Genomic DNA, 21289 nt, shown 5'->3' with positions numbered 1-21289 from the left:
TGAAAAAGAGGCGAGATCAACAAGACGTGACCAGAGAGGCACAGGAAGCAAACCACGTTCGTCACAGTCTCCGAAACGAGCTGCGATCGGTGCACGACTGCGAGTCCAAGTCCTCGCACACCTCCTGTCGTTGCACGCCTCGCCTCGGAGCACGCAGCTGTGCGGACGAGTCTCAGCCTCTTTCCCTCAACTACACATCGAGAGCTGACAAGCCCTACGGTCCTAATTTGGAGCGAGGCAGACAGTTTGTAATCCTGGCCACGAAGGAACTCCTGCTCTGTGGGTGGACAAATAAAATCAGCCGCCGGTGTCGAAGCTGCAAATGTCTGTTTGTCTGAGGTATTCTGTTCAACAAAACTGACACGGTTCTAATTTTATTATTAATCTTTATCTGGCCAACACCTTTGTCTAAGGCCATTAACAGCATTAGATAACACAATGTAGCTAGATTTCTCAAAGTTCTTAGTTACATCGACTTTTGCGTTGATTTTGATGCGTTGAAGTTTACTGATTAGAAAAGTATCACTAATTCTTCCAGTGTCAGTTTTAGTTTCCTATTTTATAACCATTGAATGATTCTAGAACACACTAGAACATTCTAGAAAGTACCTAAATATTGTAGAAAGCATCAGATCCTAAAAGATACTGAAATATTCGATTCTTGGAAGCCGGTGCCAAAATTCCCCAGAATTTCCCAATTTCAAGAATGTGGAAAATTTTCATAAAAACTGAAAGATAATATGAACTAATGCCAAAATTATGTTTCATCTAACAAAACTGAACGCGAAATGAAAAAAAAAAAAGGCATCATAAAATTTCTGTTACATTATGTCATCAACTTTGCACTGATTTATCCATTTACAGAAGAGGGTATTCTTACTATATCAATTTAGGGTAAGCACCTTGATCAAGGCTACTAGAGCAGGAGTGGGATTTGAACCCTGGACCATCAGATTTCACAATCACACCTTCTTCCCCGAGTAGCTGAGTATTGCACAGGCTGCCTTTTTGGACTGGAGCCATGAGGTGTTTATGATATACAAGATAAAGAGCTGATGTACAATTTTTTTAGGAGGAAAGTCTGATAAACATACCTGGTGAGTGGATTTCCACTAAAATCCGCTACTTGGAGTGCTTTACAGTACGAGATTGTTTCCGGAATTTCCATAATATCTGTGAAAAGATTGAAAACGTGCACCTTTAATTTAGAGCCATGCATACCCTTAATATAAGGGAATAATCAAACTTGATATTAACTAAAACTAAACTTTAGATTAATCAAACAACATCAACTAAACCTCTCCAAGAATGACATCTGAATTTGACCCAAACTGATGCTTTTCTCCAAAGTGACTCAAAATGTCACTATTAAGCTACTTATAATTATTTACCCATTTACACAGCTGGGCAATTCAGGGTAAGTTATATCAAGGACACTATTTCAGCAGATGGGATTTGAACCCAGGACGTTAAAGTGTAAGGCAGGAGCTCTTAGCACTGCACTGCTTTCTTTGTTTTGCATTTGTTACAGGTTAGAATTCAGGGTAAATGGTGTAAATGGTACTAACCCAGTTGTGACACATCACTTTCAAAATGCCCAAACTGCACGGTGCGAATACAGGAAGAGCACAAGACATCGATATGAGCCAAAGCTATTTCAAAGCATCTGGGACACCACAAATTGTCATGGAACTTGCCAACATACTGGGCTCGTTGTGAGGATGTCATTTCAACTTCTATAATTGGCTGATATAATCAACACAATTATCATTCTTGAAAAGTTTCTGTGAGGATTTTTTTTTTTTAATTCCCTGTCCTGAATTATTTGCAGTAATAGCAACATACTGGGCAGGGGGGGGCGGGGGGGATTCCTTTAAAGTCCATGTTGAGCTCCAGTGAGCTGAAATCAGTTTTTGTACTGCATAAGGCCACTGATGTTTTAAATTTATTAATTTACCTTAGTCTTTTGTCCAAAGCAACTTACAATGTCAGTTATACTACAGCAACCTATTCATACCCCTTCCTCACCTAACAAGTTCCATTTGCTCTACGAAATCACACCGATTAGGCAAAGTTCTATAGTGAGGGTTTCCAATTAATATTTGAATTGGGAGGATAGGTCCAAAGACAAAAAAAGTCACCTGAAATTAAAGTAACAAAATAAAAAGGTATTTTTTACATCACAACTCCATTTTTGTAATAAATATTATTAAATGCTTTATTTTGTTAATTATTACCATAATTAGTACCATGAATTGTGCAGGAAGGCGAATAGTTTTTGATTGTCTCTATCACCTTGGGACACTTTTTTTTCCCAGAATGCCAGACCAATATCACAGCCGGTTTCAGTGAAGTCCTCGTTTGACCCTAGCTGGTCTTCATTTCATTGCGCAATCGAGGCTTTAATTACCACAGCACAAGGGTATTCACATTATAGAACTGGTTGTTAGACTTAAATAAGAGAGTTAACATTTAGATGTTTATAGAGCTTCTTTCTAAAAGTTCTGAACTTTCAGTGGTGACATTATATCACCTTTTCCACTGTGAGGTGGTGGTAGGAAGTAAGAAGAAAATACAGTTTTGCTGAATGAAAGACAGTAATATGGGAACAGCAATAAAATAATTTCTGTTCTGGAAGTAAAATGACCATGTAACTGGGCAAAACTGCCACTGTACTGAATAATAAGCCTGTTGTATGAAAAAATGGTGTATATATTATATATTTTTTTTTTTTCTCAGAAGCAGCTATTCACTCAACAAGACCCGATTGTGTGATGGAAAGTTGTACAATTATTTACCCATTTCATACAGCTGCGTTGTTTTTACTGTATCGAGGCAGTTTAAGTACCCTGACTGAGCGTACTACAGAAGGAGCGGGGATTCTAACCCGAGTCCTTCATCCGTCATCTTTAGCCCCCACTTCATCGACATACAGTAGCAAGCGTTACTGGAGATTTTACACTTATTTCTGACTCCGTCTGAGGCTATTTCCATTATCTTCTGACCAACAGAGTAACCCGTGAGCATTAAATTGAGGCTTAATTCATGCGAAGCTAGGAATAAAATCAAATTGTTTCACATACCATTCCGGGAAATGTCCAGGTCTACTAACTGCATAAAGTTGGCGATTTCTGGAGGAAGTCTCTGGATCTCATTGTCGCTCAGTCCCAGTTTTCGTAGCTTGACTAGTTGAAAAAAGGGCTGAAAAAAACAGCAATATACATTACGCAACCATACCAGAAGCTCTAAGAAACACACATATTTAATCTTTTTACATGTCTAGATGAATTCATCAGAAATATGTTTAGACTAGCTTGGCATGTGTCAGAACATATTAAAGTGCAAAAAATAACCTTGCATGGGGAACCATGTGTAAACAGCAATTCTGTATTTTTTCACATTTATTTCCTTGTTACAGGCATGTAGCTATTAATGGTAGAACTTTCAAAACCAGAACTTCAGGAGTGCACCTGAAGGAGGAAGTTTTGTACGACTGCTTCGTCTGTCTCTGGGAAAGAAGCGAATTTAAAAACACACACACAAGATAAATGTGGTTCTCCTTACAAGTCTAAACATAGGTGGGCAAAGTTTAGCGTGCAGATTAAAAACACCTCGCCTTTAAAAATAGTTACGGCCTACACACATGGACAACAAATCATCAAGAGTTTCACAGAGCAAAGCATTGCAGTCCATTTTCGCAATTGCAATTACAGTCAAAAAAAAAAAAATATTTTTACATTTATGTCTCTTCATTTAGCGAACACTTTTCTCCAGTGCTACCTTTTAAGCTACTTATAATTATTTACCCATTTATACAACAGGGTAATTTTTCCTGGAGCAATTTTAGGGTAAGTACCTTGCACAAAGGTACTTACACAGGGGGGTTGGATTCGAACCTGCAAACATCAAGTCCAAAGGAGTACCTCTAACCATTGCCTTTATAAAACACACACTTTTCTTGTGCCAATTCCTCAACGTCCAGACTAAATGTGAGGAGAGGTAGACTAAACTGGGTTCCAAACTGTCCAGTGAGCCTCCAACAGATGAAGACAATTAAGGGTGTCCAGTGGCCTGGCAAAAATGCTCCACACCCCCTCTGATATAATCAACTATTCATTTCTCTGTGGATGACCTAGTTATCAGCTGGTTCCCCGGTCACTTACAGAAGCCAGAAATTGAGGGCTGGTTAAAGTGCAGTGCTAACACTGAGCTGGCATGGGTGCGAATCAGATTAGTCCTAAAACAGGTAAAAGGACCTAGAGATCCTGCAGAATGCAATTATGTAAGGAAGAGGTGGAAAGGAGCACCATCCATGTGGGAACCCCTGCTACAACACATAACATTCCAGGTTACAGGTAGTGTTAGTCTGATTTCATGAACTCAAACACAGGCTGCTATATAGAGAGCTTGGACTTGGAAGTGATACTCTGAACCCCATGGACATCAGAGATGCTGGGAGATTGCTGCAGTAACAAACACCCAGCTACAAACATAGCACAAGTGGGGGAAAAAAACACTTGAAAACATGTCATCTGCTTACAAATGAAACACCGAAAACATTCCAAAGTCATCCCAATGACACTTTGACATTTCAAAATAACGCAGCTATGGGTGAATACAATCTTTGCAACCAGTTATGAAAGGGTAGGTACTTTATTAATCCCTGCAGGGCAATTTACATACACAGTAGCTTGGCACATAACTAGGTGCACAGTTATACCCAAACAGAATAACAGTAGCAAGAAATTTAAAAAAAAAAAAAAAAAAAAAAAAACTATATTTACAAATAACCGTTACTCTAGACAATTAAACAAAAAGTTCAACGAGTCTAAGATACTTCATGAGCTTGTTGAGTCTGCAAGTCTCAGCAATGGAGATGTTCTGCCCAGCACACAACAGCATAAAAGAGACAGAAAGGCATTAAAAACAACAGCACCCTCTGAAATTAGCCCAAAATCTAGTAAGTTGACTGTTAAATATTGTATACACCAAAATGTTCTAACCATCTTCTAGATGAGAGCAAATCCTTAGAAAAAACGTATTTTCCACTTATCGAACCTCTAGAGAAGAAACCACATAAAGGATGTGCAAATCATCGCCAGTATCATATAGAAAGAACAATGCAGTTACATTTTAAGCCTCGCTAATTCTAGTCCATAGAGAAGAAATTCACAAAATTCTTGATGGTTCGATTTTGCGACAAACTAGTCAAGAATGTTGAAGGCATACGCGGATAGCTTACTGCAAATCGTGCTAGCCTGGGGAATCGGAAGCATTTTTATTTCTACCAAATCAAAGGATTTAAGACAAGCTGTGGCTTTTTAACTATTTCATTTATGATTGGTTGACTTTGTGCAAATTAATGCCCAAAGGGTTATTCAATTCAACACACAAACAAAAACATGAAAGATACGAGCTAATATATATTTAACAAATAATCAAGCTAACTACTGGCATTCTCAACTGTGTGTGTGCGTGAGAGAGAGAGACAAAGACAGAGGGAGACACAATGTCTGCAACATCACATTTTTATAAAAGACAATATTTCCCCTACAGACGTCACTTCCCAAGCTAGTACGAAAAGGACAAATAACGTAAGCCTATTATTACATTCCATTTTCACATAAGGTGATGCAGGTCTCCATATAATTATTACATTCCACTTTCACGTAAGGTGATGCAGGTGTCCATATAATTTGTACGCAGAGACTACAAATGCACCGGTGTAAACAAAAGCTTACGCGACAATTATTTCCAATGAAGTGAACTCGAATACACAAGTTCCAATTAAAAGTGAGTGCCAAAAAATCCAGCTCCACGCAGGTCTTGGTGGTAACAGCAGCCCACATGAATATAGCAGAAGAAAATGCATGAAATATTTTATACTAATCCATGTTCACATTCAGCTAGAATCCTGTATGCATTTGTGCAAAATAAATGTTCTATTTTTCCTATGAGCGCTGCCCCTCATTATCTCGACTATCTAAATGAAAGTGTTCAAAACAGCCAGCATTACATAACCTTGACCTTTACTAGAAATGCACCGAATCAAAATTTTAAATATTACACTCCTATAAGCTGAACGCAACACGAATGAACATCAGAAGAACATTTCCAATTCTGTCCTGATGTTCAAGAACTGATAGTATGCAAATGGGACAACTGATATATAAATATGTCACTGCAAGCATTATGCGGCAAAAAAGATTCATTAAGCTCAAACTGTAACACAGACATGTATTTTATATACTGAAATAAAAGAGAGAGAAGCTGCACACCATTTCAGAACTTAGAGAGAAGAGAAATAAATATATAAAAACAATACCCTCAATATAGTACCCTTAAGAGCTGATACTACTTGCTCTGGAATATTAAAATTGTGCAGTTACAGTAATTTAACTGTCAGAACCTAAGTGGATTTTCACGAATCTGGGCCAAAAGTGGGGAGAAGATGACGTAAAGCATAGGAGAGAATGACTTTAGCGTTGTCTAAGTAGCCATTAACGCAGGCCATTCATCCGTCTGTTCGGAACAATGGATTACGAACAGCAGTTTTTTTTACGCCGCATTTCAATGGAGCACTTAAATTGATCACAGTGCTATTCGATCATCTTTCCCATGAATGATATTCCATTAATACAATCCAGTGCAATGAAGTCATACGATGCTGCTATTTTTACATGGAAAACTGAACTTTACAGTCAAGTGGCAGCACAAGAAGGCCTTTCAAGCTCCACTTTTTATTTCAGAGGTTAAAGATGGATAAACAAATATAAGGGGGGAAAAAGCAAATTAAATATCTATATAAATAGATGACCTAACATTTGATTTTTTAATTAAAAAAAAAAAAAAAACACCACAGAAACACATTAAATGTGCTCCTTAGCTTTGCCTCCAGACAGTTGAAAGTCAACAAGTTATCTAGCTAACTTTAATTAGTGTCTCTGCGCCTTTCAAATAAATGAGAAATATTAGCATACTAACAACTTTTTTTTAAAAAAAAAAAAAAGCAAATCAAACTTACTACAAAATTCATTTTTTTTTCTTTACAAAATTCAACTTCTTGTGTATTCAATTATGTCGCTACTTAAATTGCAATTTTGAATCACAATGGAAGAAGGGAAAAGGATTATGGGAAATGTAGTTTCTGTGATTTGCACAGGAAATAAGAGAAACTGTTAAAAGATCATTTTCCAAAGAGAACTTGTTAGATTCATTTCTCCAAGTAACAGCTGTGATTTCATTTAGCTTTTCATGACAAAAAAGTACCGGCATAGCTAAGATACACTGTCACTGAGGTTATGATAAACTATAACTTACTACAAAGAAGCAGAAGTCTGTTAGTCTCATAATAGCCTCATCTCTCTGACACAAAGAAGTAATATGGTATTATATTACTGTGATCATTACTTTCTGGGCCACGGGATGACTTCAGTTAAGTTACAGTCTGAATGTAACGTTGGATGGAGAATTCACGGAAATGGAGATCCAAAATTGCAAACTATAACAGAAGAGGAAAACCCACATAAAGTCCTTTTTTTAAAAAACATAATCACTACTTTGTTGCTGATTTGGCTTCAGCAGGTGGGTGAAGGAACTGCTGTAATAACAAAGCACTTACAAAAAAAGTTTTTTTGTTTTAAAAGTCTTGTTTATGTATGACATAATCCAAATGGAGTCAACAGTCATTTAAGGCACGCTTTATAAATAAACTTATGTTGGGCTTTTTTAATTACTGAAATGGTGAAAGTTAATGAAAAATTTACATTTCAGTAGGGTCTTTACCGATAATAAATGGGTGGCACAGTGGTTACAGCTGTGGTTAGTTATTCGAAGAACCCAGGTTCGAACGCTACCTCCTGTACCCTTGACCAAGGCATTTATCCTTAATTGTTCCAGCAAAACTTCCCCAGCCGGTAAAGCAATGTAAGATGCTTTGGAGAAAACCATAAGATTAAAAAAAAAAAAAAAAATTAAGTAAAACTACACACTATTACAGTTTCTGGGAAAGTAAACACTGTTATAGCAAAAGGTATTCATGTCCAAGATTTACTTAATCACCTTTTTCTAAACCACTCAAAAGAAACATTGCCGCTTGAGACAGTTTATCTCCCACATAAATGTTAACAGGTAAGTTTAACACGTTTTTGGATATTTGCAGATATTTCGGCAAAGTTTAGAACTAATTACGTAGATCCTAGATAAAACAATGTTTGCAGGCCATCGTGGTTTACCCTAGAGGGAAACGCTACATCAAGGATGGGAAGTGGACATTTAAAAGTTCCAGGAAGCCAAATTAATTACCAGCAAATGGGGACACGCATTCCACAGCGGCAAATCATTTACTACTAACATGGTATGTTCCAGGAACAGGGTATACCCACGACCGAGATGAGCAGGACTCTCACTCTACTCTGACAGGTCAGTCCCAGTTCCATCAAAGCTGGAATGTAACTACTACTGAAACACACACACATTTTCGGAACCGCTTGTCCCATACGGGGTCATGGGGAACCAGAGCCTACCCGGCAACACAGGGCATAAGGCCAGAAGGGGAGGGGACACACCCAGGACGGGACGCCAGTCCACCGCAAGGCACCCCAAGCGGGACTCGAACCCCAGACCCACCGGAGAGCAGGACCCGGTCCAACCCACTGCGCCACCGCGCCCCACTACTGAAACAAATATTAATTATTAATATATAAACATATATGAAATAAATATAAGAAACTATAAACAACTAATCAATTACACGTTCTCCACACTTATTTTCTTAATTTTTTCTATATCTTTAACAGATTCTGATGGAAAACTCAACAGGTCATGTTACTTACAGTGTAACTGGGGACTAGCGCTGTCTTGCAGATACGCTTCTGTGTTGTTGAAGTTTCCCAAATGTTATCTAGTTACACAACAGGATGGCTTTCCACAACAAATTCTCCTCGCGCCAGTACACTTGAACACACGCCTTTGTTATTTTACGGCAAACGGTGATGATTTTACAGCCAACGGTCTGTGCGCCACGGCTGAACACATCTGACCCGAAGACAGAAACACTTGTTCCCACATCATACATTTCGTTTTGTTATACTGAAGCTAAACTAAGTCGACCACTCATCTACGCTTGGCACTTTAATACATTATAGTGCTTCTCCTTATGGATACCACTACAATACCAAAACACAACAGTGCGTCTTTGTGGATACAAAAATACGAGGGCTAGTCAAAAAGTATATGCAATAATTTGACTAGGTTTTTAATATTGCAGATACTTTTTGACTTACCCTCACATTTTTGCATCCACAAAAAGGCATAATGTTGTGTAATCTCGCTGGAGTTCTAACACTGCGGATACTTTTTGACCTAACCTAGTACAATGTCAAAACACAGCGTTGCTTTCTCTTTACGGAACAATCTCAAACACACCTATTTTCTTCATCGGAGCACTTAAAGTCCATTTATGTCATCGCCGGTTATGAGAAGCGGGAAGAAAACTGTGCAGATTAATAGCCGAAAGTCTTATCACGCAACATCAAGATACAGGCATACTGCTGAAATTGGCAGGAGGTCAAATATGTCTGCGAGGAGGCCAAATGCCCCACGTCATGGTAAAGGATATCTGTGAAGACTTTTCCAAGAGATCAAAGCCAGATGGTGGTACAGCTCGCCCAGATTCAAACACTTCACGCGAAATTGTCCTTTTCCGCTTGCTCCTCAAACAGAAAATGTTTACTTAAGAAACATTTATTTCTAAAAGGACAGTGTAGACACTGAATTCTCCTAGAATTTACAGAAAAGACTAATAATTTCCACTGAATAGGATGGACTGTGATGTATTGAGTTCTGGGGGGGCGGGGGACCCAGAAATATATATGTTTTTTTTTAAAAAATTGCGTTGAGGAGCGCAAATTCAGATCCCAACAATCCCATGGTAAGTTTCTTCGGACAAAAGCTAGGCTGTCAAAAGAAACGGTCCTAAAAAGCACAATGGAGCCACTGTCATTAAGCTGGACAGTCAGGCAAACCAGGACACTTGGACTGTCTCTTTGTAACACTAAAATCCACATGCTTTAACAGGGCTGGAACAGAAAGGGAAAGTTCCTAGAGTCCAGCAACGCCAAGCACATCTATGGAACAGAAAGCCATGGATGATCAGTATACGGTTTGACGACTTGTCCTCTACCATCTTGCTCAACGGACGAATTCTCGATATCCCACAAGGTGCGATTCTTCTCCCTGCTGGGAATGGCGTCATGCGAGACAGCGGCATTCCAGTTCACAAAGCACAAGTTGTCACCAAGGTCTGAGCAGAGAGATAAAGTTAACCGGTGCACGTCGGAATTGTAGGAACTCATTTCGTCTGTAACAATAGGCAGAGGAACTGACTGACTGATTTGTTAGTTCTGCCGAAACTCCATGAACATGAGGACTTCCTTGTGGAAGAATGTGCCAAAAGATATCCGGTCAACAACCTTTAATCCAGTCAACCTTTAAGTCAACATCTGAAATCATACAGGATTTACACACCCAACAAAGTACACTGTAAATAGTAAATACAACTTGCCAGATGCTCCCAGACCACTGTGAAAACAGCATGAAAACAGTCTTAAGAAGGACGCATACGCACAAAAGAACTGACACGGTCTGCAAATGTTCTATATGGACAGACAAACATCAGGCATTTTAGTTTGTGTTTTGAACTGTGGTGCTAGAGAAAATTTTTAAAGTCACCCCTAATGGTCAGGGAAAAAAAGATCTCAGATCATATCAAGTCAGATCTCCTTGAAAGAACAAATGATGAAAATTGTTACTGTACTTTGGAAATATCATGAGAAAATGGGATTGTTTCAAAAAGATGGTAATGCTTGGAAACAGAGTGGATGCCTGGCAACTGTGGATGGACGGACTCAATCGACAACGGACACACCACTTTAAAGCCTATGGAGTGCAGAACATTCTGGAAGCACTCCATCTCTGTGGTCGCCAAGATTCGGTACACTCAATGGAAGTTAACAACAAAAAAACACTTCTTCAGCTCTGCTTCTTGGATGGAAAGTGCTCAAGCTGGATTTCTGAGTTCTACAAACCTGTCGGAAGCATAAACTATACACCAAGTATATTTCAGCACTATACAGACACTCCTCACTTAACGACCTACCTGTTTAACGACCGCGCGGACTTACGACCAGCTCTCCGACCAGTCAGTATCGTACGCTGTACGAGAACTTCGGTCGTGGAAACGGCAGCGCGGCATCTCAGCGTCAAGCATCTCATCTCACATCACCCTTTCTCAGTCTTGTTCCCACAGTCGGTCAGTATTCACTACACTAGTATTCGCAATCTCCAAGTCTACATATTTCGTCTATAAATTTGTACTTTATTGTGCACTTCATAGTACAAGATGTGGGCGAAAAGGAAGAGCATGACTTAGAGCAAAACAATACCTAAAGATGGTTGACACAAACCCACTACCAGTACAGTATGCTTGAGATATCAGTAGGGGGCAGCTCCTCGCTTATCGACCAATTCGCTTAACGACCTAGTCGTAGGAACGGAACTCGGTCGTTAAGTGAGGAGTGTCTGTACTCCAAAAAATATCGTTCCAGATTTTCCTCATTGTCTAATTTACATTCATATTTATTCATGTAGCTGATGTTTTTCTACAAAGCAACTTACTGTGTTTACAATTTACAATGTAACTGGGGGAGGGAAAAAAACAACATCTCAAAACTTAAGGGTCAAGCTAGCGATGGTGTTTGATCCACACACCGAGGACACGTTCAAACAGCTGCCCAGCGTCATTACCTTCACCCTCAGTTCTGTCGAAAGGGCGTCTTATGAGAAAGAGGAGTCAAGAGGTCGAACAAGAAAAAGAAGCCATTAGCTTATCCTCAACCATAACCCTAGCCGCAACTCAAGTAGCATACATCACGGGACCACATTAAAGTCACGTTCAGTCAATATTTTCACCTCATTTAGCCTCACATTTGACCTTCTGGTGAAAACAAACATAAGATTTTCACTGACCACTTTGCTTTTTCATGAGATGGACTCCAACTGTGTAAGAGAGCCGTGTCGTTTGCGGCCCGTCTGCTTATTAAATGGACTCGTCCCTCAACTCCCAAAGTCGCGATGAGCAGATAACACCACACGCACAAAGCCCATTAGGCTGTAATGAGAGATGGCACTCAATATTCACAGCAAGGCATTCTGGATCCCTTCCACTGCAGTTTTCCTCTGAGCTGCTGCACTATATTCTGCTCAGTGAACGTTCGATACTATAACACACCAACTTCACGGCCCATTTTCTCTACTTTCGTTGTGTTTTCGGTCTTTGAGAACAAGGGTAAAAGCACATTTTCTTTTGAAGACATTAAAGTCTGCTTTAAAAATTTTACAAGATGCTAAGTAGATGCGATAAATCGAGTATTATTAATTGGGACATTGCTACATGCTGTACAGAATGGGTTAAGCACTGTGGGAAAAGTAAACTCACAGTACCATCTGTAGTGTGGTACATCCATGAAACAGATCAAAGGTTGTTCACTAACCACCTCAAAACTAAAGCCACTGGCCGGGTTCAGGGTGGAGGAACAGCTGCACATCCATGGCCAAGCTCTTGACGAAGACCTTCATGTAGGGTACAACTGCCCTAATAACAAACATCTAAAACATCTACTTCAAAAATTCATACTAACATTGTTTGCTAAAGGAAACCCTGTAATGACCAAAGGCTTTATAAGCATCATTTCTATAACAATAGTCAAAAGTATGAGTACACCTGAGTAATACCAGTCTGGGACAAACTGTAAAAAAAAGAGTGAAAGCAAAGCAACACACAAGTGCTCTACATCTCGGGAAGGTGCTGCAGAAGAGCTGGGAAGCAAGAGTCCTCAAACTTTTCACTTTTTGTGGAGTTTAAATTATGAATGAAAGCATTTCTCCACTATTTTACACACTGGATGACGATGGCGACCAACTGACATGCTGATCATTCCACGGATTCCAGTACAGATCTACACTTATAGATTCACTTTGACCTAATTATTCTTCATATCGCACGCCATACAATTCTTATATCTGACAAGAAAGCGTATCCCAGGTGATTAAAGATAATTAGATCTAAATATAATTCCCCTTCAGATTTACATCAATTAACTTCAACTGAGACAGTGTAGACGTACAACAACCTTCAAGTTACAGTACCCAAAATCATGTGGAGGAATACTGTATACTGACACTTTTCCCCACTTGTGCAATGTAAGTGTGCCAAGGACATACTGTGGCCACCGTTGTTTTCATTACTAAAGCTACTTTTCTGTATTTTTTTTCTTATTTTATATTTAAGTATTGTATAAGGACTGATATCAGTTGTTTCCGGAACTGGCAGCATCTTAGATTACAATCAGCACAACTCCAGGAACTTCTGTTTAATGACATGATGAAGCGGATCTTGGGGCAAGAATGGCAAGAAATATGCAGTCGGAGTAGATGAGGCAATCGCATTCACCTGGTCTTCTCTAGGCCTCCCTGAAGAGTTCAGCTTTTACATTTATTCATACAGCAAATTTTTCTCCAAAGCCAGGTACAGTTATTGATTGGTATCTAGCTCACACCTTTGCCCAAGGCTACCTAGAATGTCAGATATACTGTATTAAACTATCTACGGTCATTTATACCCATTTGTACAACAGAGCAATGCAACACACACCCACATAACTCATTAATTCACAGGCACACACACCGAGGGTAAATTAGAGTGACCAATTAATCTGAAGCACATCTTTGGACTGTGAGAGGAAACCTGAGCATCAACAGGAAACCCAAGCGAACATGAGAAAGATGAAAACTGCAAAGAGACTGAGCTGGATTGTAACCCATACAAAAACCCAGAGTGTAGGAGCTGTGAGGCACCAGTGCTACCTGCTGCGCCACCTTGCTGCCCATTAAACCAGCACAAACTACTTAACAGATCGCTGCTAGGTGGCCAGAAGAAAGTACTGTGTCGCTGGAGAGTCGTGTGGTCGTCAATACAAAAGATTCTGATAAGGCAGGAGTGGAGAAAAATTTTGTGAATTTCTGTGGCAGGGATGAGCAGAGTATTACCCTATCCCGTCCCATGCTGGACCGTGCTTTCCTTGAGCTGATTACAAACAGCCAAAAAAAAGCAGACGCTCCTGATGTCTTCACCAGGAACTCCTGAGCTCTTGAGGAGAAGGCTGGTGTCGTGTTCGCATCCCAATGCAGTGTGGTAACCAAAGAGACCGTGAAAGCAAAAAAAAAAAAAAAAAACCTGAAGATAGTACATAACTGTAACGTGGGCTACAGTCCTGCTTCTGGACACCCACACCAAAGAGGGACTTCAGGCTATAGCACAAAATATAAATTCTACCTTAAAAGGTTTAAGGGGGCATCTACTACTCAGGGACAACGAAAATCACACATTTATTGCCAAAAACACACACGCTGGCCGAAACCGCTTGTCCCAAGCAGGGTCGCGGCGAACCGGAGCCTAACCCGGCAGCGCAGGGTGCAGGGGGAAGGGACACACCCAGGACGGGACGCCAGGCCGTCGCAAGGCACCCTAAGTGGGACTCGAACCCCAGACCCACCAGAAAGCAGGCACAGGCCAAATCCGCTGCGCCACCGCACCCTCCTTGCCAAAAACATCAATTCCCAAAAAACGATGATCAGGTTTTAAAGATTAGATTCCAATTACAGTACTGAACAGACATCCAGGTTACTCTTAACGGTTAAAGAACAAGAATAAGTTCAAGAACGTGAGCCATGCACAGGAATTTCATGTTTTGACAAGTTGGTAATAAAATGCTGAAATATGTAACCTTTAGTATGCGCAGTACCTTCACCTCCAGGTACTCACACATTGCCAACAATACTAATCAATGGAGAACCATAAAGGAAACAATAAGAATGACTATCATTTTCATAAATCCAAATTTTTTTTTTTTTTTTTTTAATATCATCCAACTCCATCAAGAAAAACAGTTAGAACACAAACACCTCTGTCTTGATGTTTTACCTTTACACGAAATATGAGTTTACTGCAAAAAAAAAAAAAAAAAAAAAAACCCCAATGTCGTTACCCTTATATGGCCAAATTATACCACGTAACCTTAATTTATTTTAAACACGAGCCCAGGAAAAAAAAAAAAAAAAACACGATTTGCATTTGATCTGTGAGCTTTGGTTCGAGCTGTCCTCTCTTGAGGCTAAACCCAGGACACCTGGTTCGATGGGAAGGGATCAGGGAGCAAAATGGGGGGGAAAAAAATGATTAAAACATCAGTATGAAGTAGTCACGGTTTGGTTGTAAATACACGGGCGGTGCGGCAGCTCGCTCCAGTTACAGAAAAGCCAAGCGCTCATGCCTGAAAGAGCAGAGGTCGATGAAATCGCTGGCAGCACAACTCCCCTACAAACACCCCACTCGGCATGACGGAGAATAAATAAATAAATAAAGAAACAAGCAGCTTGGAAATCTCCAAACATCGGAACAACGGCCACTCGTCGCGATCAATTTTTATGCAGTGTTTTCGCAGGCAAAGCTCCACGACGGCGACGTCACGTTTGACTTGACCGATTTTGCTGCCGAGTTCCGAGCAAATATCCTCGCATCGCGGAAAATTTTTCTTAAGTTCCGAAACTGAGCTGCACCGTAGGGGCTGCGGCGCGCATCTCAACTGCCGTATTTCTTTTCTCCAAAAAAGACCGCGAGCGTTAGGTCTGTACACTGAACTTCTTACAGTGATTTACCCATTTATGCAGCACGGTTATTGTATCAATTCAGGGTAAGTACCTTAATCGATGGTACTACAGCCTAAGGAAGTGTTCGAACCCGGGTCCTCGGACAGCTGTAACCACTCAGCTACTTGCTGCCCCAAGTACGTTGGTATGTAACTGATGCCATATGCCCTTAGTGCAGCTGTATTTTCATCATGTGAAACCCAACCTGTAATATTAACAAAAAAAAGCAAAGTGAGAATGGACCACGGTAATAAAAGGTGAGCCATAAACTGCACTAAAATTCCAAAGGCTTCATGTCATGTTGGCACCGTGATGTCTGAAGTTAAAGACTAAGCCCTGCTTGTAGACCAAAAAAGCTCCAGAGGTGATGCCTACAGACTTCTTGTAGATCCAGGCACGCCGAGCTCGCGCTCGTCCGTGGGGCGGATCTCGTCTCTCGCCGCACCGGGAAAACGTTGGAACGATTCTCAAAGGTGATCCAGGTTGTCCGTTTCGATTTCGTCGCCGCGGCGCGCACAGGTTGCGCACGCGCGCATTCCTCACTGGGCAGCTTTCCGAATGTTATTCATCAAGCTACTTATCTTGATGTTGAAGAATTTCATAATCCAAACACTCCCGCCCAAAAAAAACAGGGGGAAAAAAAAAATAATAAATCAACTATTGTATGTGTGTAGCCCCAATTTTGGCCACCAAGTGTAACTTTCAAAGTGTGAAAGTACCAAGTGGCATAACCAGGCATGAAAATTACCTTCAAATACCACATGCTCATTTAAAAAATAAAAAAAAAAAAAAAAAAATACATACAATTGCATGACTGTCCTTGGTTATCGAGTGCAAAGGAATGATAACTATCGCGCTGTGACACAAAGCAGGCCTGTAGCTGCAGGTCTGTTTCAGCCCTGCAAGAAAAAAAATAAATTAATAAATTGAAATCTGTCGTTGAAACCGACTTGTTAAAAGCGCGAAGGGTTGGAGATGCGCAAGTGTGTGGCCATCGTTTGTCAGCTGGTGTTGAGCGTTGCATTAAGTTTATTTACAAGGAAAACAATAAAGAAATCCGCGGCGTCTCCGACAGCACATCCCGCCAGTAATACAGGTATTTCAGGTACGTCCTCCCTGCACAGCACACTGAGAGAAACCCAGAGCATCTCAAGCCTCCAGTCCTGGGCCTGAAACCCCAGTTCAACAATGTCTCAGTCTTTTATTCATAGTGCAGTGGTTAGAGCTGCTGGAGCCAAAGGTCGCAGGTTCGATCCCCACCTCTGGCTGCAGCATCCCTGAGCAAGGTACTTACCTTAAAAATCACCCCAGTAAAATTATCCAGCTATTTAAATGGATAAATAATTGTAGGTACACCAACACTGCACGTCGCTTCGGAGAAAAGGGTCGGCTAAATTAATAAATAAGTATTTTATTTCTTTTTCCAAATGTCACCTTATTTCATCTGTTGATTTAGCGTTGAGTGATTTTTTTTTTTTTTTATTCTTATTTACATACAGAGGATTGCTATTGTGGCTGTGTATTTGTGCTGAGTGTCTTTCTAATGTACTTATTATTTCATGCAGTCTGAGTTTGTTGCTTGAGTGTTTTATTATTATTATTATTATTATTCTGCAGTGTCCGACTGTGATTTGAAAGTAAATTTTTATTATTTCATTTTTTCTTAGTTTCTAAACTCTGCCCCTGTTGGCTGATCATGTTAAGATTATTTAGATGTCTCACTGAGCTATTCTACACTGATGAATCTACACTTAAGTGTTAATTTTATTATTTTACACTGCAATAGTGTTTTTTTTTTTTTTTTCCCTTTTATTGTTTCACTTTGGGGGTATGGATTTTTTTTTATTATTATTATTATTTAACGTTGTTTGGGAGTTTCCTTTGTTTAATTTGAATGATGAAATCTGGGTATTTTATTATCATGATTCATTATCATAATAATGATGATATAGTGGTTGTTACGACGTTCCTCGCTCGGGCTCTTCGGAACCCCCCCACCCCCACCTACACCCCCACCCACTCTCACCTTGGGCAGGTCCCGCAGCTGGTTCGCGTCCAGCAGCAGCTCCTCGAGACTCCGACTGTACCGGTAGATCTCCTCGGGCACGTAGAAGAGCGAGCAGTGGCGCCTGTCAATGAACTCCACATGGCGGTTACAGCGCCACAGCGGGATGCAATGGAACATCGCGATGCTCCGGGGGGTGGGGATGGGGGTGGGTGACAACAATTTTAGGAATAAATCACTACGAGACGACGACGACGACGGATCCCCGAGCGGAGGCAAAAACTCGAGTCGGAGTCGAGCGATTCCTCCCCTCCTCCTGCTCCTCTTCCTCCTCTTCCCCGCCGGCGCGGTGTTCGTTCGGATCCCTCTGGGCTCAGATCCCGGAGGTGTTCGGAGCCCCGTGCTGTTCAGATCCCACACGGCGAACACGGCGCAGCGCGTACAGTAACATGAAGCAATAAATAAGCAGCTGCGATCGCGCTCCGGCTCACTTGCTTGGCGCACTTTGGACACTTCGACCACTTCGGACACTTTGAACAGCGCTCCTCTCCGCCGCCGCTTTTGCGTCCGCCTCCTTCCTTGCTCGAGTCCCCTGGCCCTCCGTTCGCTTTTTCCCGACGCTCACATCCCAGTTCGCTCGGTTCTGGTGTCGTGTTTTTCCTCGCGCGGAGAGTTAATTTCCTCTCACTCCAGTTTCTGACCCGGAACATTCACTCCCTCATTCCAGACTGACGTCACTGCTCCCAACTCTGCCCCTCCCTCTATTCCAGCCTCTGTCCCTTCCTTAGCTCCTCCCTTAATGACTCCCTCTGCCCATCCCGCCAATCCTCATTCTAATCCAACCTCTGTCCCCGCCCCCTTTCAACTGCCCCTCCCTCTGCCCCTCCCCTTTCCCCACCCTCTTCACCTTTTTCAGTTACTCCCGCTGTTCTATGTACCTCCCTCTGCTCCTCTCTCTCTGTCCCTCCCTCCGCGCCTCCCTTTTCTCCACCCACTTTACCTAGTTCTGCTCCTCCCTCAAACCTGATGTACATCCATTTTTTCCTGTTCTTGCTCAATCATTCCGAAGGCACATGCTAAAATAGAAAACATTTAAAGGTGAAATTATTTATCTCTGCAGTCACTGTAAACAAAGGCCAAAACTGAAAGTATGCATCTCACATATGTATTCAGAGCCCACTCCAAAATGTGGTACATTTTACCCTGTGCTACAGTATCACTTGTGACTGTGCTGGGGTTGCTGTGTACCAGTTTAGTACAGTGGTTAAACCTTGTATGTGGACTAAATTGTCAAAAGTGTGAATCATGCTGGGATTCGGATCAGAACTTTGATTGGCCCCCTCCAGGGGCTTGGATTATCATCCTGCTGAAAGATTTCTTACCAAGCTTTATTTTTCCTGTGGACCAAAACAAGTTTCCTTGTAGGGTGGCAGGTGGTACAGTGGTTAGGGTCCTGCCTTTGGACTCAAGGAACCCAGGTTAAAATTCCACCTCGTGTTGTAGTACCCATAAGCAAAGTGTTTACCCTAAATTGCTCCAGTAAAAATTACCCTGCTGTATAAATGAGTAAATCATTGTAAGTAGTTCCACATTCTAAGGTGTTTTGGAGAACTGTGTCAACTAAAAGAACACATGTAAATATAGTACTTCACCATACTTTGTAATGAAGCATCTGTTTAAGAATTAGTTAGTAGCAATGAAAGACATTTAATGCAATAATTATGTAACAAATATTGACCAAGATAAGATATTTTATATACTTGGATTCTGTTTAATTTCCTCAACTGTAACCAAATTCCTGTTATTTGAGCCTTATTCATAACTTTTTCCGCTGTTGTTGTGTCAAATTTTAAATGGAGAAGGTTTGTTAACATGAGCATGTTGATAGGATTTTTTTTTTTTTTTTTAGAAGGAAGAAAGCAAGATGTCATGAGTGCACAAATACTTAACAGAACAGACTTGGTCTGCACGATTTCTGTATTTTTTCTGCTGTCTAACAAAAATAATCTTTGTTGTTTTTCTCAAACAGAGCAAATAAATAGCTGGACTGAACAATATGACAACTTTTCAAAATTTACTGCTTGGAGGATAGTTGTGAAAGGACCACTAATTATTGACAAACTGTCTGAAATCAGATTAATGTCTAGATAGAAATCCTTCAGACACATAGATTATACTTGCAACAAAGTAATTCTAACATTAGTTCTGTAAAATCTTCTTCCAGAGGAATCATGTGAACATAAATTGTATTTAAATTAACTTTTGTTAAATTTCAAAATACACATCCTATCTGCAGGACTTCACATGCTCTATGAGAAACTCGTAAGTTACATTTATTTGTTCAGCTGACACTTTGCTCCAAAGCAACCAACAATGTTAAACTATATGCAACTTTACCCATTTATACACCTGGGTAATTTTACTGGAGCAACATGGGGTAAGTACCTTGCTCAAGGGTACTACAGCAGGAGGTGGGATTCAAACCTCCAACCTTTGAATCCAAAGGTACCTCCTGTAATCACTACGTTACCAACACTTTAACACTATTGCATCATATATAATTAGACTTCATGAAATTTTATGCATTACTTCCCCAGATTAGATCAAGTTCTTGTATCCCCACACAGAATGGGAAATTCATCAAAACCATTCACCCCTGTAAAAACAACAGTATTTCTGGCAGTTATACACTGGCTTGGTCCTCATATCCTGCATCCACTTCTTATGCATTAATTGGCACACATATTCTTTTAAGACTGACAGACCACCATTAAAATATATTAGACCAAATTTAAATCTAAAGTTTCCAAAAGTGTATAAAACCTCTGAGGCTAACAGCTGGCAAATGAAAGAAGCTGGAGAAATCTGGACCTTTCAAATTAATTCTCAACCTTTCTTAAATGCATTCTTTGAGGATTGAATATATGGGGGTTCTTGTTCCGTATAGGAACACATCTGCTATTAATCCTGTAATAAACCTGAACACATTTGGCTTTTACCATACACACACACATATATATATTTATTTTTTAAATCATTAACTTCCACTTCAGTCCATGAGGGGGCAGTATGCAATAGCTAGTTATTCCAAAAGCAAGTTTAAAAATCTGTTTACTCTGTGGTTTAACTACACACTGACCACTGAATCTATTGCTTTTTATCCGTTTAATTTATTTAAAGGCTTTTCTCAGCGGTGATGCAGAGCACTAAAATTTAATGAAACTGGCATAGTGGTTGGAGTTGTCACCTCGAATAGAAACACCCAGGTTTGAATGCCCACTCCTGCCATAGCACCCTTGAGCAAAGTACTTAGCCTGAATTGATAAAGTAATAACCCAGCTGTATAAAAGGGTAAATAAAGTAACTCAGTACAGAACCCTAATGTTGTAGGCTGCTTTGGAGAAAAGCATCAACTACATATGTGGGTATGAATAAGTCATTGAAAACTTTCATTGCTATCCGGAGAATAAGACGAATAATTCATTGCAAACCTTCATTTCTGTCCAAAGAATGACAAAA

At 40.4% G+C, this 21289-nt stretch overlaps 1 protein-coding gene across 2 annotated transcripts in view; it reads right to left on the bottom strand.

The window, feature by feature from the left end:
* The window catches only part of lrrc1 (leucine rich repeat containing 1), a 41384-nt gene extending 22900 nt beyond the window's left edge, over positions 1-18484 (bottom strand). Inside the window, exons 1-3 of one of the 2 annotated variants that reach the window (XM_029251161.1) lie at positions 17792-18484; positions 3084-3201; positions 1095-1173 (exon numbers count right to left, since the gene is read on the bottom strand). In XM_029251161.1, coding sequence (XP_029106994.1) covers positions 1095-1173; positions 3084-3201; positions 17792-17950 — 356 coding nt within the window. In that variant the 5' untranslated portion in view covers positions 17951-18484. Of the gene's footprint in view, positions 1-1094; positions 1174-3083; positions 3202-15817; positions 16359-17791 lie in introns of those variants that run through there. The other variant, XM_018749548.2, reaches the window with a different exon arrangement.
* Positions 18485-21289: the final 2805 nt, after the last annotated feature.

Source organism: Scleropages formosus, chromosome 4 (assembly GCF_900964775.1).
Source record: "Scleropages formosus chromosome 4, fSclFor1.1, whole genome shotgun sequence".
In the NCBI taxonomy this organism is placed as follows: Eukaryota; Metazoa; Chordata; class Actinopteri; order Osteoglossiformes; family Osteoglossidae; genus Scleropages; species Scleropages formosus.
Note: the sequence above shows the minus strand (reverse complement) of the source record. Positions and strands in the feature narration are given on the sequence as shown.